The sequence below is a fragment of the Cervus elaphus genome, chromosome 12 (genome assembly GCF_910594005.1).
Source record: "Cervus elaphus chromosome 12, mCerEla1.1, whole genome shotgun sequence".
NCBI classification, from domain to species: domain Eukaryota; kingdom Metazoa; phylum Chordata; class Mammalia; order Artiodactyla; family Cervidae; genus Cervus; species Cervus elaphus.
This window is the reverse complement of record NC_057826.1, coordinates 78029445-78048110: the sequence shown is the minus strand read 5'-3', so window position 1 is coordinate 78048110 and position 18666 is coordinate 78029445. Positions and strand designations below refer to the sequence as shown.

The 18666-nt window shown below is 43.5% G+C and overlaps 1 long non-coding RNA gene and 3 gene segments (V, D, J or C); 1 reads left to right on the top strand and 3 right to left on the bottom strand.

The window, feature by feature from the left end:
- Positions 1-18666, bottom strand: part of LOC122704603 — a 331762-nt gene that overhangs the window by 189647 nt on the left and 123449 nt on the right.
- LOC122704602 overlaps positions 1-18666 on the bottom strand; it is a 180795-nt gene that overhangs the window by 103550 nt on the left and 58579 nt on the right.
- Positions 1387-6907, top strand: LOC122704659. The gene is made up of 3 exons (XR_006343903.1): positions 1387-1512; positions 3905-4106; positions 6394-6907. It is a non-coding gene; the product is annotated as an uncharacterized LOC122704659 (long non-coding RNA).
- Positions 12219-13107, bottom strand: LOC122704642. The segment is given in 2 exon segments: positions 12219-12738; positions 12866-13107. Coding segments are annotated over 2 exon segments (369 nt in total).

The following is an 18666-nucleotide window of genomic DNA, read 5'->3' as shown; positions in this document are numbered from 1 at the left end:
AGTCACAGTATCAGTGGAATTCAAGCTTGTTCCCCAAAAGATATCCTTCACACATCTTCTCCCTACAGAACATGCAAAATGCTGCTCTGGAAACAGATCTCTGAGAAAATGCCCATGAATGGCGCAAGGTGGTGCTGTCTAGACTTGGAGGGCTAGGGGTAGGATTGAGATGCAAAAACACAGAGTAGGAAGGGACCATGTTGCATCACTTCCCTGTTGAGATGTAAACGATCTGGGAACTGTCATTGTTGGAAGGTGTAAAGCTCAGGATGAAGGAGACTGGGAGGATTTCAAAGAGGAAAGTTTGAATTTACAAAGTGGAAGCCCAATGATCAAGACTAGAGAAAGATATTGAGAAGTAAATTCCACGGAAGACACTGCGAGAAATTGACCATGAACAAACGACATGGAGGGCATGTTTATGGTGACTATTCGTGCAGAGATTTCCAAGCTTGAGCTACTTGCTCCTGGAAGGTTCCTGGGATAACAGAGGAATGGAAGAGGAAGTCCCGCCATAGAGGTGTGTGACAAAGTTTTAAAAATTTCACTTTTACGTTGACCTTATAATGGAAATACAAAGAAAGCATAGGAAAGCCCTTTGGCTGTTGGCTTCAGAAAAGAAATACTAGAAAATAAAAATAAGCCAGAACATTTGTAGAAAAAGAGGAAATTCCAAACTTATTGAATGGTCAGATTTAATATAGTTTGGAACTTGCTATTTTCCATCAGAATATTGATAACAACAGTTCAGTGAACTTGGATCTGGATGCCTCATGTGGAATAAAAATGGCAGCTGCTCTTTTGTGTGAGTTCAGTAGGGAGACACAGGGGACAACTGGTCTGATCCCTGATTCTGCTGTTTGGCCGGGCTTCTGGCTCAGAAACACATTGGAATATCTTGCGTTTTTCAGGTCTTTTGTTTCCGAATGATGTTCAGGGCTGTTATTGCATCTGAGAATATTACTTTTCCCACCTTGTGTGTGTACGATGTAGGACACCCTGTACTGACACAGATGACTAATTTACAAGCATTACCTAAGTCTAATTAATATCAGTACCTGAAGTAGTTTATAAGATTGGATTCTGAAGCTATAATTTATAGCCTTTTTCTTACTGATCTTTTTCTTACTGGCCCCCAATATAACCAGACAATTCTCTTGTCTGGTTTCTTGAGGGACAAGTTACTTTCTTGCAGAACCATTCTTAACCATTCTTAAAACCTAGGGGAGTGTAAGACTACAGACAAGCCACAGCCCAAAGCCCAGGCTGCTGATTTGAGCAGATGGGAGAATGTTAACAGCCAAGAAACATGAGGTCTTTGGATCTTTTCCCAGAACTGCCAGGCTAAGACCTTGGCAGAGACCCAACAGGAAACTGAACTCTATTTGCATATCCTTTTATACATGGGAGATTAAAAGCGTCAACCTTGAGTGATCACAGTTTTTGAAAAATCCCGATGAGGCGTTAAAGAGGAGGAGTGTCCCAAGGGAGCTGAGCTGGAGGCAAAGTAAGGTAGGTCTGAGGTTAGCACTGACTTTCAATCCCCTTTGATTAACCATGAGTGTATTTTGTTTAGTTCTTTTTCTGATTTTACCCTTATTGAGTCACATAAAGGAATCAGCCAGGCAGGAATCTGGGCATCACAATCTTGGGAATCTATGAAATGTGATCCCCTTTGTCCCACAGCTGCTTCCTTCTCTTTCTTGTTGGACAGAGACCCACAGCTTGTTAGTGCTGAAGCAGGCATGTTGTTGTTTGGTCGCTAAGTCGTGTCTGACTCTTTGTGACCCTTTATACTGCAGCTTGCCAGGCTCCTCTGTCCATGGAATTCTCCAGGCAAGAATACTGGAGTGGGTAGCTATTTCTTCTCCAGGGAATTTTCCCAACGTAGGGATTGAACTCGAGTCTCCCGCACTGACAGGTGGATTCTTTACCTCTGAGCCACCAGAGAAGCCCTAAGGAAGCGTGGCGATCAGCTAATGTAACCTATTGTACAGATGACAATCTGAGGCTCAAAGGGTTTGAGTGACTCATGTAAAGTCACAGAATAAGAAGTGAAGTTCTGACTCCCCCTCCCCCACACTTTTGTCAACAGGCTGCCAGTTCCTCTTAGCAGGTGGAAGTTTCCTCAGATCTCAGCTTCTTTCCCTCATGGGATTTGGCACAGATAATACCCTTCACTGTCTTCTACCAACAGAAAAAGCATTTCTGGCAAAATAGTAGCTCTGATTCCCTGACTTTTCTTCCTAATTCGCCTGCATAAGGTCTCTATAGTTTTTTTTTTTTTTTTTAATGGACAAAGCCAAAGTACTGAAATGAGGATATTTACCTTTGGGATTTATTTAGGGGAACTTGAGTTTCTTGGCCAAGTTCTATGGTGAACTAAGCCTAGGTAGAAGGCATGAGTAACATGAGGATGGATAAATGTCACCCCTCACAGGCTAGTAACTAAACTTAATAGGTTCCTTTATAAGGATGAAAAAAGATCTCTGCATTCTTAATAAGGTACATTAATTAAATATCCTAAGACTGGGAAGGCCCTGCAGGAGAATATCCTCGAAGCTGATCCTTCGAAAGGCTGAGCTTTCTGAAAATTGAGACTCCGTGGTCCAGCTATTGTCCTAGACATCTAAACCATGTCTATTGGAAGAGTTTGACATGAAAAATTCATTCTCCTTGTTACTTTTGCTAAACCTGGGACTGGCCTGGACCACCTTCATCTGGTACAGACAGAGGGCAATGAAGACACAGTATGTTATTGGGGACCTAGCTCCTTCGGTACTGGACTTGTCTTTGAGACTTTCACTATCATCAGTGCATGGCAGAAACTTAGAGAGGTTGTGTGGAAAGAACATTCCTGATGAGATATTTTTATGAAAAATATGCTGGCAGCACATTTGGTTGGACTTATTGGTTTGAAAAAGTCTTACTGGTTATTACCAATGTTCCTTCCCATTTTAGATCTTTATTCTCTCTTCTGCGTAAAAACCACCCTCCTTCAGACCATTAAGAGCTGAGGGTATTGGGACTTCCCTGGTGGTTCAGTGGTTAAGACCTTGCCCTTCAATGCAGGGGATGTGGATTCAATCCCGGGTCAGGGAGCTAAGATCTCACGTGACTTGTGACCAAAAAACCAAAACATAAAACAGAAGCACTATTGTAACAAATTCAACAAAAACTTTAAAAATGGTCCACATTAAAAAAAAAAAGAGAGAGAATAAGAGCCAAGGGTATAGAATATTAGCATTATTGAGCACATTTGAAGTGCTAATCACCCAGGAGTGCCAGATGACTTCTAGCAATTATTTTATTTAATCTTTGTAATAACTCTGTGAAATAGGTATTATTAATCTGTTTTATCTGTGAGGAAATAGAGGTTTAAGAAGTTGGGCAACCTTGTTCAAGGTCCCACAGTAAATGAGGAGCTATGATTCTTTCTTACTTTTGTCTGATTCTACCACCCATGCTCTTTTTACAATTCAAAGAACTCATGTATAAAAACACATATGCAGCTTATAGACTAAATTTTTTAGACCAAATATTTAAACTTGTTCATATCAAGATAGGTAAAAAGACCTTACCAACATGAGGGACCATTTTCAGGTGATTGCTTTTAAGTTCAACACATTTTAATATTTTTGTGAATGATAAGCATATTTATTCTTGTATAATCACTTTTGTTATCTGCACTATATTGCCACCTATTTAAGAGAGGAAAATACGCCTACTTAAACTGTGTCAGGAAACTTTCTGTTAACATGATAAGGATGTTTTCACAGATCTGAAATGTGGGAAGGATTATAGAACGTGTTTATCTGAAACTCAGAAAATCCCACTCTCATCTTTCTTTCCCTTTGGTATAATTATGTTTTGCTCTTTCTGTCTCTTTCCTCCAATGTTCTAGAATTCAAGGGCTAATAAAAGCAGCCATGACGCATGGTCAGCTTCACGTGAGAGGCAGATATGCGTTTAACTTTCTGACCACCTGTCAGCATTCAGAACAAGCCTTCTGGTCAGCAGGACTTCTGAAAGGGTCATTCAAGGCTGGTTCCTTAGGGTACCATTACATCTCTTCTCACCCTTTGGCCCAGGCACCTCTGGATGCAGTAAGTTGGAAGATGAAAAGATTGGGAAAGTTCAAAATAGCAAAGCAACGAAACCATTTCAGATGAAAATAACAGATGGAGGTGTAGGTCTGGGACAGCGATATCCAGCTGGAGAAAGATCACTGATCTTACATGCAGATTCTCCTTTTTATTCTGCTTACTAGGGAGATTTCAACCCCCTTCAGTTTCTCTGTGGTTCGTAGTGGTGAAAGCACAAGAATACTCAGCCTCTGGTTTCAGTCTGTTTGTTTGTAAATATAAGTGATTGTTGATGTTATTCATAGTGAGAATAAATCTTCCCTCCACGGAAAATTTGAAATGCTTAACCTCAGTCCGAAGGGATTAATTTTAGAAAGAAAATTCATGTGGTCTTTCTAGAACTTGAAGGTAGTAGTTCACCCAGAAGAGTGAACTACTGTGAGTGACCTACTGGAAAGTTAAACCCAGAGGCATTGCAGATGGTCCTTAGGGAGTTCCCAGTGCTTCTTATGGTCCCCGCAGATGATTCAGTGACTGGACCTCTGGAAAAGAGGAAACCCTGATAAGAATTGTGAGAGATAAACATGATACTCTCTTCAAAAGGATGATTCATGCATTATCATAGAGGAATAGCACAAAGAGGGTCAGTCCAAATAGATACCACATGCTGGAAACTGAGGGTGGAAAAGTGCCCTCAAACATACCACTGAGGCTATCAGTCTTCTCGGTTGCAAAATGTAAGGATAGTATCAGGGGGAACCCAAAGGAAATAGTTTTTCCCTCCTTGCACAGCTTCCTTTTATAGAATATAGCCTAATACAGTCAGAAACAACTTTGGGAAGGGATTGGACCCACACTTTTGCCCATAGACATGATTTAAAAGGTTTAATAAGCTCCAGAAAATGCAGCCTCTTGGGTTGCATGGCACAATATCTTTGGAGGCCAGCTGCCTGGGCTTGTGTCCAAGCTCAGCCACTTACCAGCAGTATGACCTTGGGCAATGCCTTACCCTGGCCTTGCTTCCGTGTTTTCATCTACTTCCTCATAGAAAAGTACTCCATGATTGTAGGCCATCAATGAACATTGTTATTAGTACCCCTTTACAACTATTGATGATTTTCATTTTAAGGAGATTTTTCATTTTTAACTTCTTCTTGCTGAAATTTCAGAATGTTTTCTCTTCTTGGCTCATAGGAAATGTTTTCTCTTTTTATTGGCTTATAGGATGACTGATCACAGCATCACAGATGGTGAGAAGAGGACGGGACCTTAGGTTGTCTCATTTCTGGCTTCCTTGCCTTGTGCATGAGCCTGGGGAGGGGTGTAGGTTCTCACAGGGCAAAAGTAGACTTTGAACACACATCCCAGTCTGGTGGGTTTCTTTTCCATTATAACTCTTCACAGGCTTCAATTCAATGCTGCTTAATTTCTCCAAGACTTACTCAGGCTAATTCAGAAACCTGTCAGGCCAGTGACCTGTGGGAAGAGCTGATCAGTGCTGAGTATAATAATACTGCCATTCTTATAATCTTCTAGCACCTCATTAGCTTTCTTTTTCTTAACAGCATTGTCATATGGTGGACTTGCATTTGTTTTGAAAAAGAAAGAAGGGAAAATTTTTGTCTCTGAATGGAAGGCAGGCTCAGGCCATTGATCCACCCATTCCTCAGTAGACAAGTTCAGAGGCACTGCCGTGGGGACAAAGGTCAGGGAGTGAGGAGAAGGGTCCCTGATGAGTGGGGTTTACTAAGGCTGAGAAGACAGAGTGGGAGACCAGCCTTTCGTCTTTATACTGAACACCTGTTATGAACTTGGAATGGAGCTAAGCTCCCAGAGGGATGGAAAATGCCTAGGAGAGCATTTGAGGTTTCACAGAGTCTCTTTAGAAAGGGGTAGAAAGCAAGGGTGGAAGTGTAGTGGACACTCTGGAGTTCTTTGGAGCTCTGGACTCTCACAACACCCATGAGACATCTTATTCTTCCAGCTCAACTTGGCTAGGAGGAGATTTTCCAGCTGACCAGAGTGGAGAATAGCAAAGCAGGGATGTGGGCTGAAAATATGGGGGTGACACGGTGCTTTCCTGTGGCAACCAGGTCAGGGAGTGGTGAGAGGTGTTCATGACCAGGGATTGGAAGCCGTGCTATCTTTTGGCTTTCCTACCAGCTGGCTGTGGGCTGGAGAGAAAGTCAATTTCTCCATTTCCTAGGTCACTTAAGGAGAGGAAAAAATATTACCTGCCCCAGATTCCATTTGTCAATAATGCAATTCTACCATCTTACTTTTCATGTTCTATGTTTTGACCTTTCAGCACAGCTTCCTCCCCACTGGTACTAATTCATGGAACTACATCACATTGGTTTTAAAAAATGGAAGCCTGAATGCTTGGTGACAGAGCTTGCAGCAAGAGAAGAAGAAGAAGAAAAAAAAACTGTTGCCTATTTCTCCAAGTTACAGAAAAACTGGTACTATTATGCATCATAAAACTGGCCATTAAAATGTTATTTCTAACAGAAAATTCTGGAAAACACCCAGACTCTAAATATATCTTACTGCTCATCCCAGACCTTTGCTGAAATGTAAGCTTCTCCTTGTAGCCTTTCTTGACCAGCTGATTTAAAAAATTTGCCTCCATCAGACCCCTGATTTCCTACTCTCTCTCCTCCCTGCAAGTCTTCTCCATGGCAATCATCACAATCTAACACATATTTTACTTATTTTGTATTTATTTTCACTAAAATAAACTCCTGACCTTCTGTATTCCCAGTGTGTCTAGAAAAGTACCTAGCATATAGTAGCTACTTAATAAATATTTGTTGAATAAATAATGTTGTTATATTTTATGAAAATAGCTTTAATCTCCAAAAGTCTACACTTTGGATTGATTTCCTTTATTAATAATTTGCTATCCTAGTAATGTATTTATACTGACAGTTCTTTTTCTGAAAGTTATAAATTCTCCTGGGGCTTTGTCCTTAAGCCAGAAAATGATCATTAAAGCTTCCCTATTCTCTCACATGTATGCAGGCAATGGAAAGCTTACAGGGACTGGTTTTCTTTTTTTTTTTTTTTTGCATTATTTATTTATTTGGCTGCACCAGGTTTGTGGTGCACAGACTCTCTCTAGCTGTGGCACCTGGGTTTAGTTGCCCATGTGGGATCTTAGTTCTCTGACCAGGGATCGAAACTGTGTCCTCTGCGATGTAAGATGGGTTCTTAAACACTGGGCTACTGGGGAAGTCTCTAGATTTCTTATTTAAACAGAGTTGGAGAGCCCGCCCTATTTAAATGAATAGGAGCTATCACATGGTGGCTTGACTTCCTTTAGCAGGTTCTCTTCCTATGGAGCCTGCATGCGGGGTGGAGCATTGCTCCAGGCCAGCTGTGCCAGGGGGCCTCAAGCATCCAGGCTTTGTGCCTTCAGAGAGTTCCTCCTGCGTTCGATTTACACAGTCGTGCACTGTTACCACTCACAGTGTAAGTGTCTGTTCATGAGTGAGTTGCTAAAAACACAAGACCCTGAGGATTCTGCACTCCTGAAGAATTCCAAAATCATTTGATGGCAGTGGTCGTAGCGGAAGAGGGAGTTAGGAGTTGTTCTTTCCAGTGTCTCTTGGTTCAGAGATGGTATGCCCCAGCAGTCTGTTTAGAGAGAATGTTTGCAAAATTTCTCTGGGAAATAGGGTAGAAATGTTCAAGCTTCTCCCCAACAGTTCAAGACTTGGGGCTTGGGGCCTTAGGATTAAAAGGAGAGGAAATATGGTGAAAGGAGAAAGCCTGCCATTCCCTGTCCTCACCCTCCCATTTTATTCCGATCATGGTGGGATGTCCAAGGAATGTAGGAGCATTGATTTCTGCTCTCCAAGAGTCAGTTATTTGGTGTTCTAGAGTGCTCTATTATCTACTCTTTAGAAAATCTTGTTAGCAGATAGATGAGGGTTGGATAAAGCATTTCTGAGGGCAAAGTTATCACCGGTCTTGTGCACTATTGCATTCCCAGCATGCAGCACAGCGCAGGGTACACACTGCTCCTTCATTGCACATTTCACTCACTCATTCATTCAACACATGTACTGCGTGCCCATTTTGTGCCAGATTTATTCCAAGTGCTAGAGGTAACACAGTAAGCAAAACAGGCAAAATCCCTGTGTTCCAGCGGAGAGCTAAACAACAAATAAATAAGCAAGTAAAATATACAGCTCATCAAATAGTAATGAATGCTATGGAGAAAAGTCAGGCAGAGAGGAGAGACGGTATTTGCTGGAGGAAGAATAAAGCACTCTGACCCCAAAATATTAGAGGTGTTATAACCCCATGATTTCAATTTATATTTGGAGGTAAGATGTTGAATTGAGAAGTAGGAAAGCAGCCTCAATTCCAGTGTTTCTTCACCTTGTTGATATGGAGAGTTTATTAGTCAGCACTTTTCTGTCTGAGGTGCTGCAGGGGGCTAAGACCCTGCCTAGAGCGAAGTTTGGTTTGAACTCAGTTCTCTTCTTTGCACAGTGACTCCCTCACCTTAATTTACAGCAGCACTTTCTGGTGTCAGTTTGCTCATTTTAAATGCAGGGAATTGTGGATGATAGATCTTGAGCCCTTTTGCTGCTTCTATGTAAGTGACAATAAGTCAGTGAAAATGGAAGAGACGAACTCGGACACTCTGTCTCAGGGTGCAGATGTACATGGATGGTAAAGTTAACAAGTCTATCGATCTGCCAGGGACCCACAGACTTTCTCCAGCTCTCATCACACCCGCCCCAGACTCCTATAGCTGCCACATCAGGCAGTCTCTTTGAAGGAGGGAGAAGGCAGTGAATGCATCAGCACCCGAGGGACTCTCAGTTCAGTTCAGCCGCTCAGTCGTGTCTGACTCTTTGTGACCCCATGGACCCCATGGAAGCACCACGCCAGGCTTCCCTGTCCATCACCAACTCCTGGAGCTTGCTCAAACTCATGTCCATAATGTCGGTGATGCCATCCAACCATATCATCCTCTGTCGTCCCCTTTTTCTCCTGCCCTCAATCTTTCCCAGCATCAGGGTCTTTTCCTAAGAGTCACCTCTTCGCATCAGGTGGCCAAAGTATTGGACTTTCAGCTTCAGCATCAGTCCTTCCAATGAATATTCAGGACTGATTTCCTATAGGATTGACTGGCTTGATCTTCTTGCAGTTCAAAGGACTCTCAAGAGTCTTCTCCAAGACCACAGTTCAAAAGCATCAATTCTTCGGCGCTCAGTTCTCAGGGAATTCTATAAGACATTGCCGCTGCTAGGCATCAGAAAGGAGGAATATGTGGGTCTGTTTTCCATGCTGTGGCCTGGGAAACAAGCTGTTGACCAAGGGGTGGGCTCAGGAGTGAAAGTGGGAGGGGGCTGGGTAGCAGCTGTCCTGTTTCAGTCATGGGAGTGAGGCATTTCCTGAGAACAACCTGGAAGCTGAAATTGCAACTGATGTTTTCAAGCAAGGGAGGGAAAAGTGGAGGAGGAAGGAGTCAGGAGGAGGAAGGAGCAGGAGGCCAGTTCCATGCCCTCTCCCCAGGACTGGCCAAGGAGTCAAGGACAACCTCTGCATCACACAGATGACTAGACTTCACATACTTGTTCCCAGTTGTTCTCTAATTCAGATTGTATTATAGGTGATGGATTTCTTTAGTGTAGCCCATGGCTCCTAGGCCAGTGCCTGGGCCACTTGCCTTTACTAGGACGCAGGTCCCTGCTCTGCTTCTGGAAACTTAGGTAAGCTACCCAGTCTCTCTGAGGATCAGTATCTCCATCTGTGACACGGAGCTGACAATAAAGACCTGTGGGGCTGATATAAGGATTAAGTGAGTTCACACTTGAAAGTGGTTGCATCTTGGCACTCCATAATTTAGTTTATTTCTTCTCAGTTATTCCACTTTATTGTTGGGCCTTTCTTATGTGAATGGCTCAGTCGTGTCCAACTCTTTGTGACCCCATGGACTATATCCCACCAGGCTCCTCTGTCCATGGAATTATCCAGGCAAGAATACTGGAGTGGGTTGCCATTCCTCTCCAGGGGATCTTCCTGACCCAGGGATTGAATCCAGGTCTCCCGCATTGCAGGCAGAGTCTTTACTGTCTGAGTCACCAGGGAAGCCTTTTTTCTTATGTTAAGTAAATTTATGGAATAACTACTCATGTGCAATGCAATTTACTTCCTATTATTTGTTTTTTTATAACACTGTGAAGATGGACTCATAATTTCTGAAAATGTGACTTTTCTTATTCGGTTTCAAAGATGAAGAGGTACAGATGATTTTAGAAGACAGTGAAGCTTGTGTCAGGATCACAAAACCTCGGAGCTAGAAGAAATTGAGAAGTCATCTGGGACCCCTGCTGTGTTGTCCTAGTTTCTTGACAGATGATCATGAAGCATTGGTTTGAACAGGTCTGGTAGCAAGGGCACAGTCCTGTTGTTCCTTATTTCTGACACATCCTGGGGACGGCCTCCTCCATGGACTACCTCCTCCCAACCTCCTGAATCACATACTGTGTCCTCCAGCTCCAGAGTCTGAAATCTGTCACCCTTCCTTACTGGCAGGAGTATCTTGGCAAGCGTTTTAGCTTTACTGTGCCTTAGTGTCCTCATTTGTAAAATGGGGATGATAATAGAAAATGCATCATAGAATTGTTGAGAGAATTAACTTATATAACTCATGTAAAGTGTTCAGAACAGTATAGTAAGCACACAATAATATTAATCATTATCACAGAGAATTCACAGTTCTACAAATTTGTACAAATATTTTCTTTCCTCCTTCTCATCAAACATATTCTTCCAGTCTCTTTAAGAAGGACCTACTGAGTCTCTTGATAGGAATACATCTTGCAGGTCTTATAAAACCATCACTCCAAAACTTTGACAATATCTACATAACTAGCTTCCAAATTTCATCCCTATATATGTACGTATATTATATATATGTGTGTGTGTGCGTGTGCGTGTGTGTGCTCAGTCACGCAGTTGTGTCTGACTCTTTGCAATCCCACGGCTCCTCTGTCCACGGGATTCTCCAGGCAAGAATACTGGAGTCTATTGCCATGTCCTCCTCTAGGGGATCGTCCCGACCCGGGGATCGAACCCATGTCACTTATGTTTCCTGCTTTGGCAGGCAGGTTCTTTACCACTAGTGCTGCCTATATATATATGTATATATATGAGGTCAGGCAGAATCACGGGAGATGGAATGATTGGGAGGACCCTTGGAAAACTGAAGATCCATCACTGGAACCGATTGTATGCCTGCCTGGCAAACATTTGTCAGCCTCTATGTTCTATGGATGGCAAGACCTCTGAGTAGAAGGGTTAAATGTAGAAAGTTTTCCTTAGGCATTGCTTGAAGTAGCCCACTGAGGCTTTAAGAATTCTTGTTTTAAATTAAAAAAATATTTTTATAACTCCATCAAGGTACTCTTGATGTGTAATAAACTGCATATATTTACAATGCACAAGTTGATGAATTCAGATGTACTCATACACCCATGAGACCACCACTATAATCTAGTTACTGAGGATACCTGTCACCACCAAAATTCCAATAAGGTTGTCAATAACATGAATGGTAGATTTTCTAGACAAGGCCAGAAGGAAGGCCACAAGTTCAGTCTCAGAACAGTCTGTCAGTCATCTAAATCTTGAAAAGTACACTGTTTAAGATAAAAGTGGAATTTAAATTGAGCTACTCAAAGAATGATAAAGAAATGCCAGTGGAAAAAAATTGTTCAATGTTTTGTTTCTAAAACATATAGAAGTAAGCAGGCAGAGATGGAAAGGAGAGCAAAAGTCCAAAATGGTACAGAAAACTAGAGATCCGCTCTTACCCTCCATGTTGGGATGATGACAGGCCGTGTGTCTCATTGATGACAAAGGAATGAAGGAGTCTTTCCACCTTCCCAGCCCTGCTCATCGAGATCAGCTAGATTCCTGGTGTATGTGGTTGGGGAGAAACTAGAGCTTGCCATACTCATATTCTGAGAAGTTTCTCTTTACATCATATCCTAAGTACTTCAGGCTGTATAGCCAAATCTTTTATGAAGCTCCAAGAACACTGTTAGGGGTGTACAGTAAATGCTACAATTTCTGACTCTTGTTCTGTCTCTTCTCTACTGCCCCACACTGGGCCACACCTCACTAGGGATTGCCTATCTAAGCACCACGGGAGCTTGTGGGCAGGATATGAGCCACTGAACCTGAAGGAAAGGCATGGACATCAGCCTTCTCTGGCCTCCATTTGTTAAACTATTTCTTCAAGAGAAAGTCATGATCTTGTTGAAAATGCTATTCCACTTAGATCTCTGTGTTTGTTGAGTTGCTTAGAAGTGAACCTGCAGCAGGGTGGTAACACTGGCACAGTAGTAAAATCCTTCATCTCTCTTTGATGCCTTCAGGACCTCCAGCATAGCCTGGTTGGTTAAATCATCAATTTTACCTCGGAAGTTGTCCTCAAACCCAGGGCCATATGTACCCCCTTCTCGGTATATGAAAGTCATTGTGTTACCCGGGGTCTTCCTGTACCAGAAAATATAGTGTTTACTGATGGAGTCTCCTTTCATGGAGCAACTGAGGGTGACAGATTTCCCCACAGGCACAGTCTTTTCTTGGTCTTGAGGCAACAACACGACAGCTGACATGACTCCTAGAGAAAAGACACAAGATAGGCTCAGTGAAGACTGGGGCTAAGATCATTGAATAAGGGGTGCTATGCTCGAGGGCCTGGCCCTGGCAGCCTTGATGCTCAGTTAAGTTTCCAGGATCTGACTTACCTGCCCAGAAGAGGGTGAGGTGGATGAAGGAGCAGACCCTCTGCATGGCTCGCTTGGGGACAGCTCTGCCTCCCGACTGGTCCTTGCCTGGTCCCTCCTCTGAGCCAACACCTTCTCTGTGACACGTCTCTGTCTGAGGAAACCAGCCCCTGGCAGCTGTTCTGTTACAGAAGAGAGATTTTGCCAATCACAGAAGGCATGTGGAGCCTGCTGCCTGTTAATGAGATGACAATGCCCGTCAATGCTGCCCACCCTAGAAGTTAAATTTGATATTGTTGCTCCATTTTCATGTTAGAGGTGTATGTTGTGTGCTCTGTGGTGCTGCTAAAAGTTAATTGCAAGAAGAATTATTGACATTTACAGCCATAATCATAAGAACCAGCAAATAAGGAGGTTGATAGTGTGTTCACAAGGACTGTGGGTGTTGTAATGGTTGTTGTGTTTACTGCCAACTCCCTCCAGGCAAAGTTGGATAAGGGTGACTGACTCATCCAAGTATAAAAGAGCAATCCAATGTAAAAAACGTAGAAACCACCACTACCTCCCAGTTTATGACAGCTAAATTTAGATGTACTTCAGAAGAGAAGTGCATTTGAATGCTTGGGACCTGCACATTGGGTTTCAGGGTTAATAATCTATGAGATATTGAAATTAAACAGGTAAATTAGTAATGGAAACTAGAAAGCGCAGCTGAAGCCGGGAAGAGGATCACTTGGTCTACAAAGAGGTATCCAATATCTGAGGATGGGTGCAGGACCTAAGTCGCCACACAGGTGGAGCAGAGACCCACCTGAGCTTTCTTGTTCCCCCCAGTGTGACTGGGACAAGACTGGGCTGAGGATTCAGCTGAAAGCAAGCTCAAGGTTTGCTTGACCTCATGGTAGTTGCTTTTCTTCCTCTTGTCATCTCATTTATCCAACAGCCCATCTCACCCAGCATTTCTAGAGGACCATGAGCAAGTATTCAAGGTGGTCACGTTCTCTGACACTACAAACTGCAATATCTATACCCATAGGATGTGTACGTGTTCTGTACAGTTTGTTGCCAAGGGCAACTTTCTGGGCTTACTTACCTGATCTTTTTATATCAGGTTGCTTGGCTCTTGGCACATCCTATAAATCTAGTCATTTTTACTATGCACCGGACCTTGAGGATTCAATGATGAACGACAGATATGGTCTCTTCTCTCACGGAGTTTAGTTTCTAGCATAAGTGCCAGTCACTGCTTGCTGATTTGCATAATGAATTTCTCCAGTGCTGCAGACTGACAAAGACCTTGCAGACGCAGGGTTTTGAGAGCATGTTACAGGGGCCAGGATCTGGTCAGGAGGTCAGGGAAGGCTTTTCTGAAGAAGTGACTTTGCAGTTGAGACTCAAAAGCAGAAGTTACCCGAGTGCTGGATAGTGTCTGTTTGTCCTTCCAGATCACTCTATTTCCTCCCCTAGGACAGGGGGCCCCAACCTCTAGGCTGCAGACCAGTACCTCCTGTCAGATCAGCTGCAGCACGAGATTAGAAATAAAGGGCACAATAAATATAATGCCCTTGAATCATCCTGATACCATGTCCCACCTGCGGGTCCATGGAAAAATTGTCTTCCACAAAACTGGACCCTGGTACAAAAAAGTTTGGGGACCACTGCTCTAGGAGGCTGACCTCCATGGACAACATCCACCTGGTTCCCTTGTTTGCTGACATCTTGTTCATTTTGGCCAATGGGAGGCACCATCAGGAGACTGGAGAGAAGGAGAAGGATGAGGTGGTGTGTTTTCACTCCAGGCTACTTCCTGTTGGCTGTGCCTTGCTAGTCTCTGCTTTCCTTCACCGGAGGCTGCAGGTTTTGGTAAAGGCTCTTGTGCTTCATACTTCAGGCCTAGGTTGGCAGCTGTTTTTCTGTCGCCAAACCCAGATGTTTCACTATCTTTTTCTGGGTTTCCCATAACCCAGCAGTATTCATTTTTTATGGCTGCCTTAACCAAGTGCCACAAACTGGATGGCTTAAAACAACAGGTTTATTGTCTCACAGTTCTGGGGGCTAGAAGTCTGAAATCAAGGTGTCAGCAGGGCCATACCCACTCTGAAACCTTTAGCAGGATCCTTCCTTGCCTCTTCCTAGAGGCTGGTGGTTTGCTGGCAGTCCTGGCTGTTCTTCGGCTTGGCTGGCCTTTGCTGTCATGTGGTGTTTGCTTAGCGTCTGTGTCTTTACAGGGCTTTCTTACAAATTCATCAGTCATGTTGGATTAGAGGCCTACCCTACTCCAGTCTGACCCCATCTTAACTAATTGCATCAATTGCAAAGATGCTATTTCCATATAAGGTCACTTACTAACCTATTGGGGGTTAGGACTTGAACATGTTTTTCTTAAGGGACACAATTCCATTCTTAACACCTGCCCACAAATGTCCTTTTCATTAGAGTCTCTCTAATCACCCCTTTGACAGTGCCCTCTCTCTCCTGCTGGGACTCTGCTTGATACACCAAGTATAGGGGGCCTGTGAAGGGAAAAAACTTTCTGTAGAAGAAAGGAGGACATATTTTTAAAAAGCCCCGAGGCAGGAGGAAGTGCTGTAGACCTAAAGTTGTATTAATATCTAAAGAACAGTTAACGGGACTCAAATAAGCCTATCTGTTTAGATAATTATTGTTGAATTCTTCATTCAGGAAGTCATTCTGAAAAATTCCAAGATAGTGCTTATGTTTATGACTGTGAGTTCTATCCGCCACAGGTTAGAGGTAATTTTAAGAGTTTTATGCTAATGGACAAAGACAACCTTACCCTGGGTCTGATGAGGAGAGAGTCTGCCTGAACAATAAATCAAGCCAGAGGTGGAAGACACCAGTGGGGAGGGAACAGGTTTTGTGGGAGCTGGGGCAGAGTGTAGGGGCTTTCCTGGTGGCTGAGACTGTAAAGAATCTTTCCGAAATGCAGGAGACCCTGGTTTGATCCCTGGGTCAGGAAGATCCCCTGGAGAAGGAAAATGGGGCAGGTTGTGGCTAGGAGACTACCTGGTCAGGAAGAGTCAGGATCTGCTACAGCAGCTTGGCCTGGGCCCATGGCAGGAGCAAGATGGAACTTAAGCACAAACAGCCTGTGAAGGTAGAAGAGTGTGCCAGGGCCCCACCCTTGGATGCCCCCTTCCTCAGGCTCTGAGCAGGCTCTGTTCCTGGTGCTTAGTAATTCTTTCTGCCTCCTGCTCAGCAATTAGGTCACAACTTTCCAGTCCCTGGGGGATGTCTGGCCATTCATGTGACAGGAGAGAGCTCTCAGAAAGAACTTATGTTTCTTCATAGTCTGTGAGGAGTACATGAAATTATATTTGCGGACAATTGGCTCATTGCTTGGCTCTTTGTTAGTTTCCTTCTTTTTTGACATTTATATAAAAACCAGGACATCTGAGACTTGGACAGTTAGTAGGAGAGACAAGACTATGATGGGATGCTTTATCCATTCTTCCCCATAATCTCCATCAGCCCCCCATTCTTTCAATCTTTCTCAAATCTTTTGTGCTATGAAAACACCACCTCAAGGCACATTCCTCAGGCATCTTTCTACCAGATCACAGCCCCTCAGCCCCACCTTTTTGCCTTTGTATACAGTACTTTGGGTGGTGCTAGTGGTAAAGAACACACCTGCCAATGCAGGAGACGTAAGAGACGCAGTTTTGATCCCTGAGTTGGGAAGATCCCCTGGAGGAGGGCATGGCAACCCACTCCAGTATTCTTGCCTGGAGAATCCCATGGACAGAGGAGCCTGGTGGGCTACAGTCCACAGGGTTGCAAAGAGACGGATACGACTGAAGGGACTTCGCATGCAGGCACTCGCAGTTCTTTGTGAGGTATAAGTGTGGCCTCATTCTTGCTTAGTCTGGTCTTTATCTCCTGTGTAATCCCTCCAAAACACCTGCGGGACCCATCAGTTCAGTTCAGTCACTCAGTCATGTTCAACTCTTTGCAACCCCATGGACTGCAACATGACAGGCTTCCCTGTCCATCACCAATTCCTGGAGCCTGCTCAAACTCATGTCCCTTAAGTCGGTGATGCCATTCAACCATCTCATCCTCTGTCGTTCCCTTCTCTTCCTGCCTTCAATCTTTCCCAGCATCAGGGTCTTTTCCTAAGAGTCAGTTTTTTGCATCAGGTGGCCAAAGTATTGGAGTTTCAGCTTCAGCATCAGTCCGTCCAATGAATATTCAGGGCCGATTTCCTTTAGGATTGGACTGGTTTGCTCTCCTTGCAGTCCAAGAGACTCTCAAGAGTCCTCTCCAAGACCACAGTTCAAAAGCATCAATTCTTTGGCCCTCAGCTTTCTTTATAGTCCAACTCTCACATCCATACACGACTACTGGAAAAACCATAGCTTTGACTAGAGCCACTAGAGCCTTTGTTGGCATAAGTAATGCCTCTGCTTTTTAATATGCTGTCTAGGTTTGTCATAGCTTTTCTTCCAAGTAGCAAGCATCTTTTAATTTCATGGCTACAGTTACCATTTGCAGTGATTTTGGAGCATTCCAAAATAAAGTCTGTCACTGTTTCCATTATTTCCCCATCTATTTCCATGAAGCGGTCAGACTGGATGCCACGATCTTAGTTTTCTGAATATACATCAAGGTTGTATTGTCACCCTGCTTGTTAAACTTATATGCAGAGTATGTCATGAGAAATGCTGGGCTGGATGAAGCACAAGCTGAAATCAAGATTGCTGGGAGAAATATCAATAACCTCAGATATGCAGATGACACCACACTATGGCAGAAAGCAAAGAACTAAAAAGCCTCTTGATAAAAGTGAAAGAGAAGAGTGAAAAAGTTGGCTTAAATCTGAACATTCAGAAAACTAAGATCATGGCATCCAGTCCCATTACTTCATGGCAAATAGATGGGGAAATAATGGAAATAGTGGAACCCACACTGGTCCTCAAAAATGCTGACTGAAATGAAATGATTTCTTCTGTTCATAGGATGTCTGACTTGAAAGTGAGTCACTGTCTACAACACACCAGGAGCACACAGGAACATCAGTAAAGAGAACATTCTCAAGATCACGGCCACAGGAAGGACCTCAGGCCTTGGGATTGTGGCTCTAAAGATAAGTCATATCATTACAGAAACATCTGCTTCCTTCAGACTTACCAGACAGAGGAAGGTTAAGAAAGGCATTACTGACCTTAATACACAAACTGTGCTTCTAGCTTTTCCATTAGTGCACAGTGGTTAGAGGGTGCTGTGAGGCTGAGGTAGTTAATATTTCATTAAATATTTTCAGGGCCAGAGTGCTGCCTGAGGAGCCCCAAGCAAATAAACACAGATGACATAGCAATGGAGAAAGATCTGTTTATTGGCCTCACTGAAAATAGAAGGAAGAAGGAAAGATTTGAGGGTAGTAAGTAGGGACCTTTGCAAGCCTTCTCATCACATTTCAGCTTTCACTTCCCCATAAGCTCAAGCAGAGAGCTGCTTTTCCAGTTCTTCAAGTTAAGTTCTGTGAACTCATATTCTATTTCTTTGAATTTGCACAGACTGCTGTGAGCAGACAGCTGGGTAACCCCAACTCTGCTCACATGACCCTCAGACCAAATACTGTCTACCAGTAGGCTGGGCAGGGTCCTTGGGAGCCCTTGTTTCCCACAGCCTCCTCTAGTGTCAAGGGGCAGTTGTTCTGTAGTGGAGAGACCACTGGATTTAGACTCGGAGAATCTGGGTTTGTACCTGACATCAACACTTACTTGCAAGTCACTTAACTTCACTAAGCCTCAGTTTTTAGACAGTAAAATGGGGATAATGCTGCCTCATTTGGTCTTAAA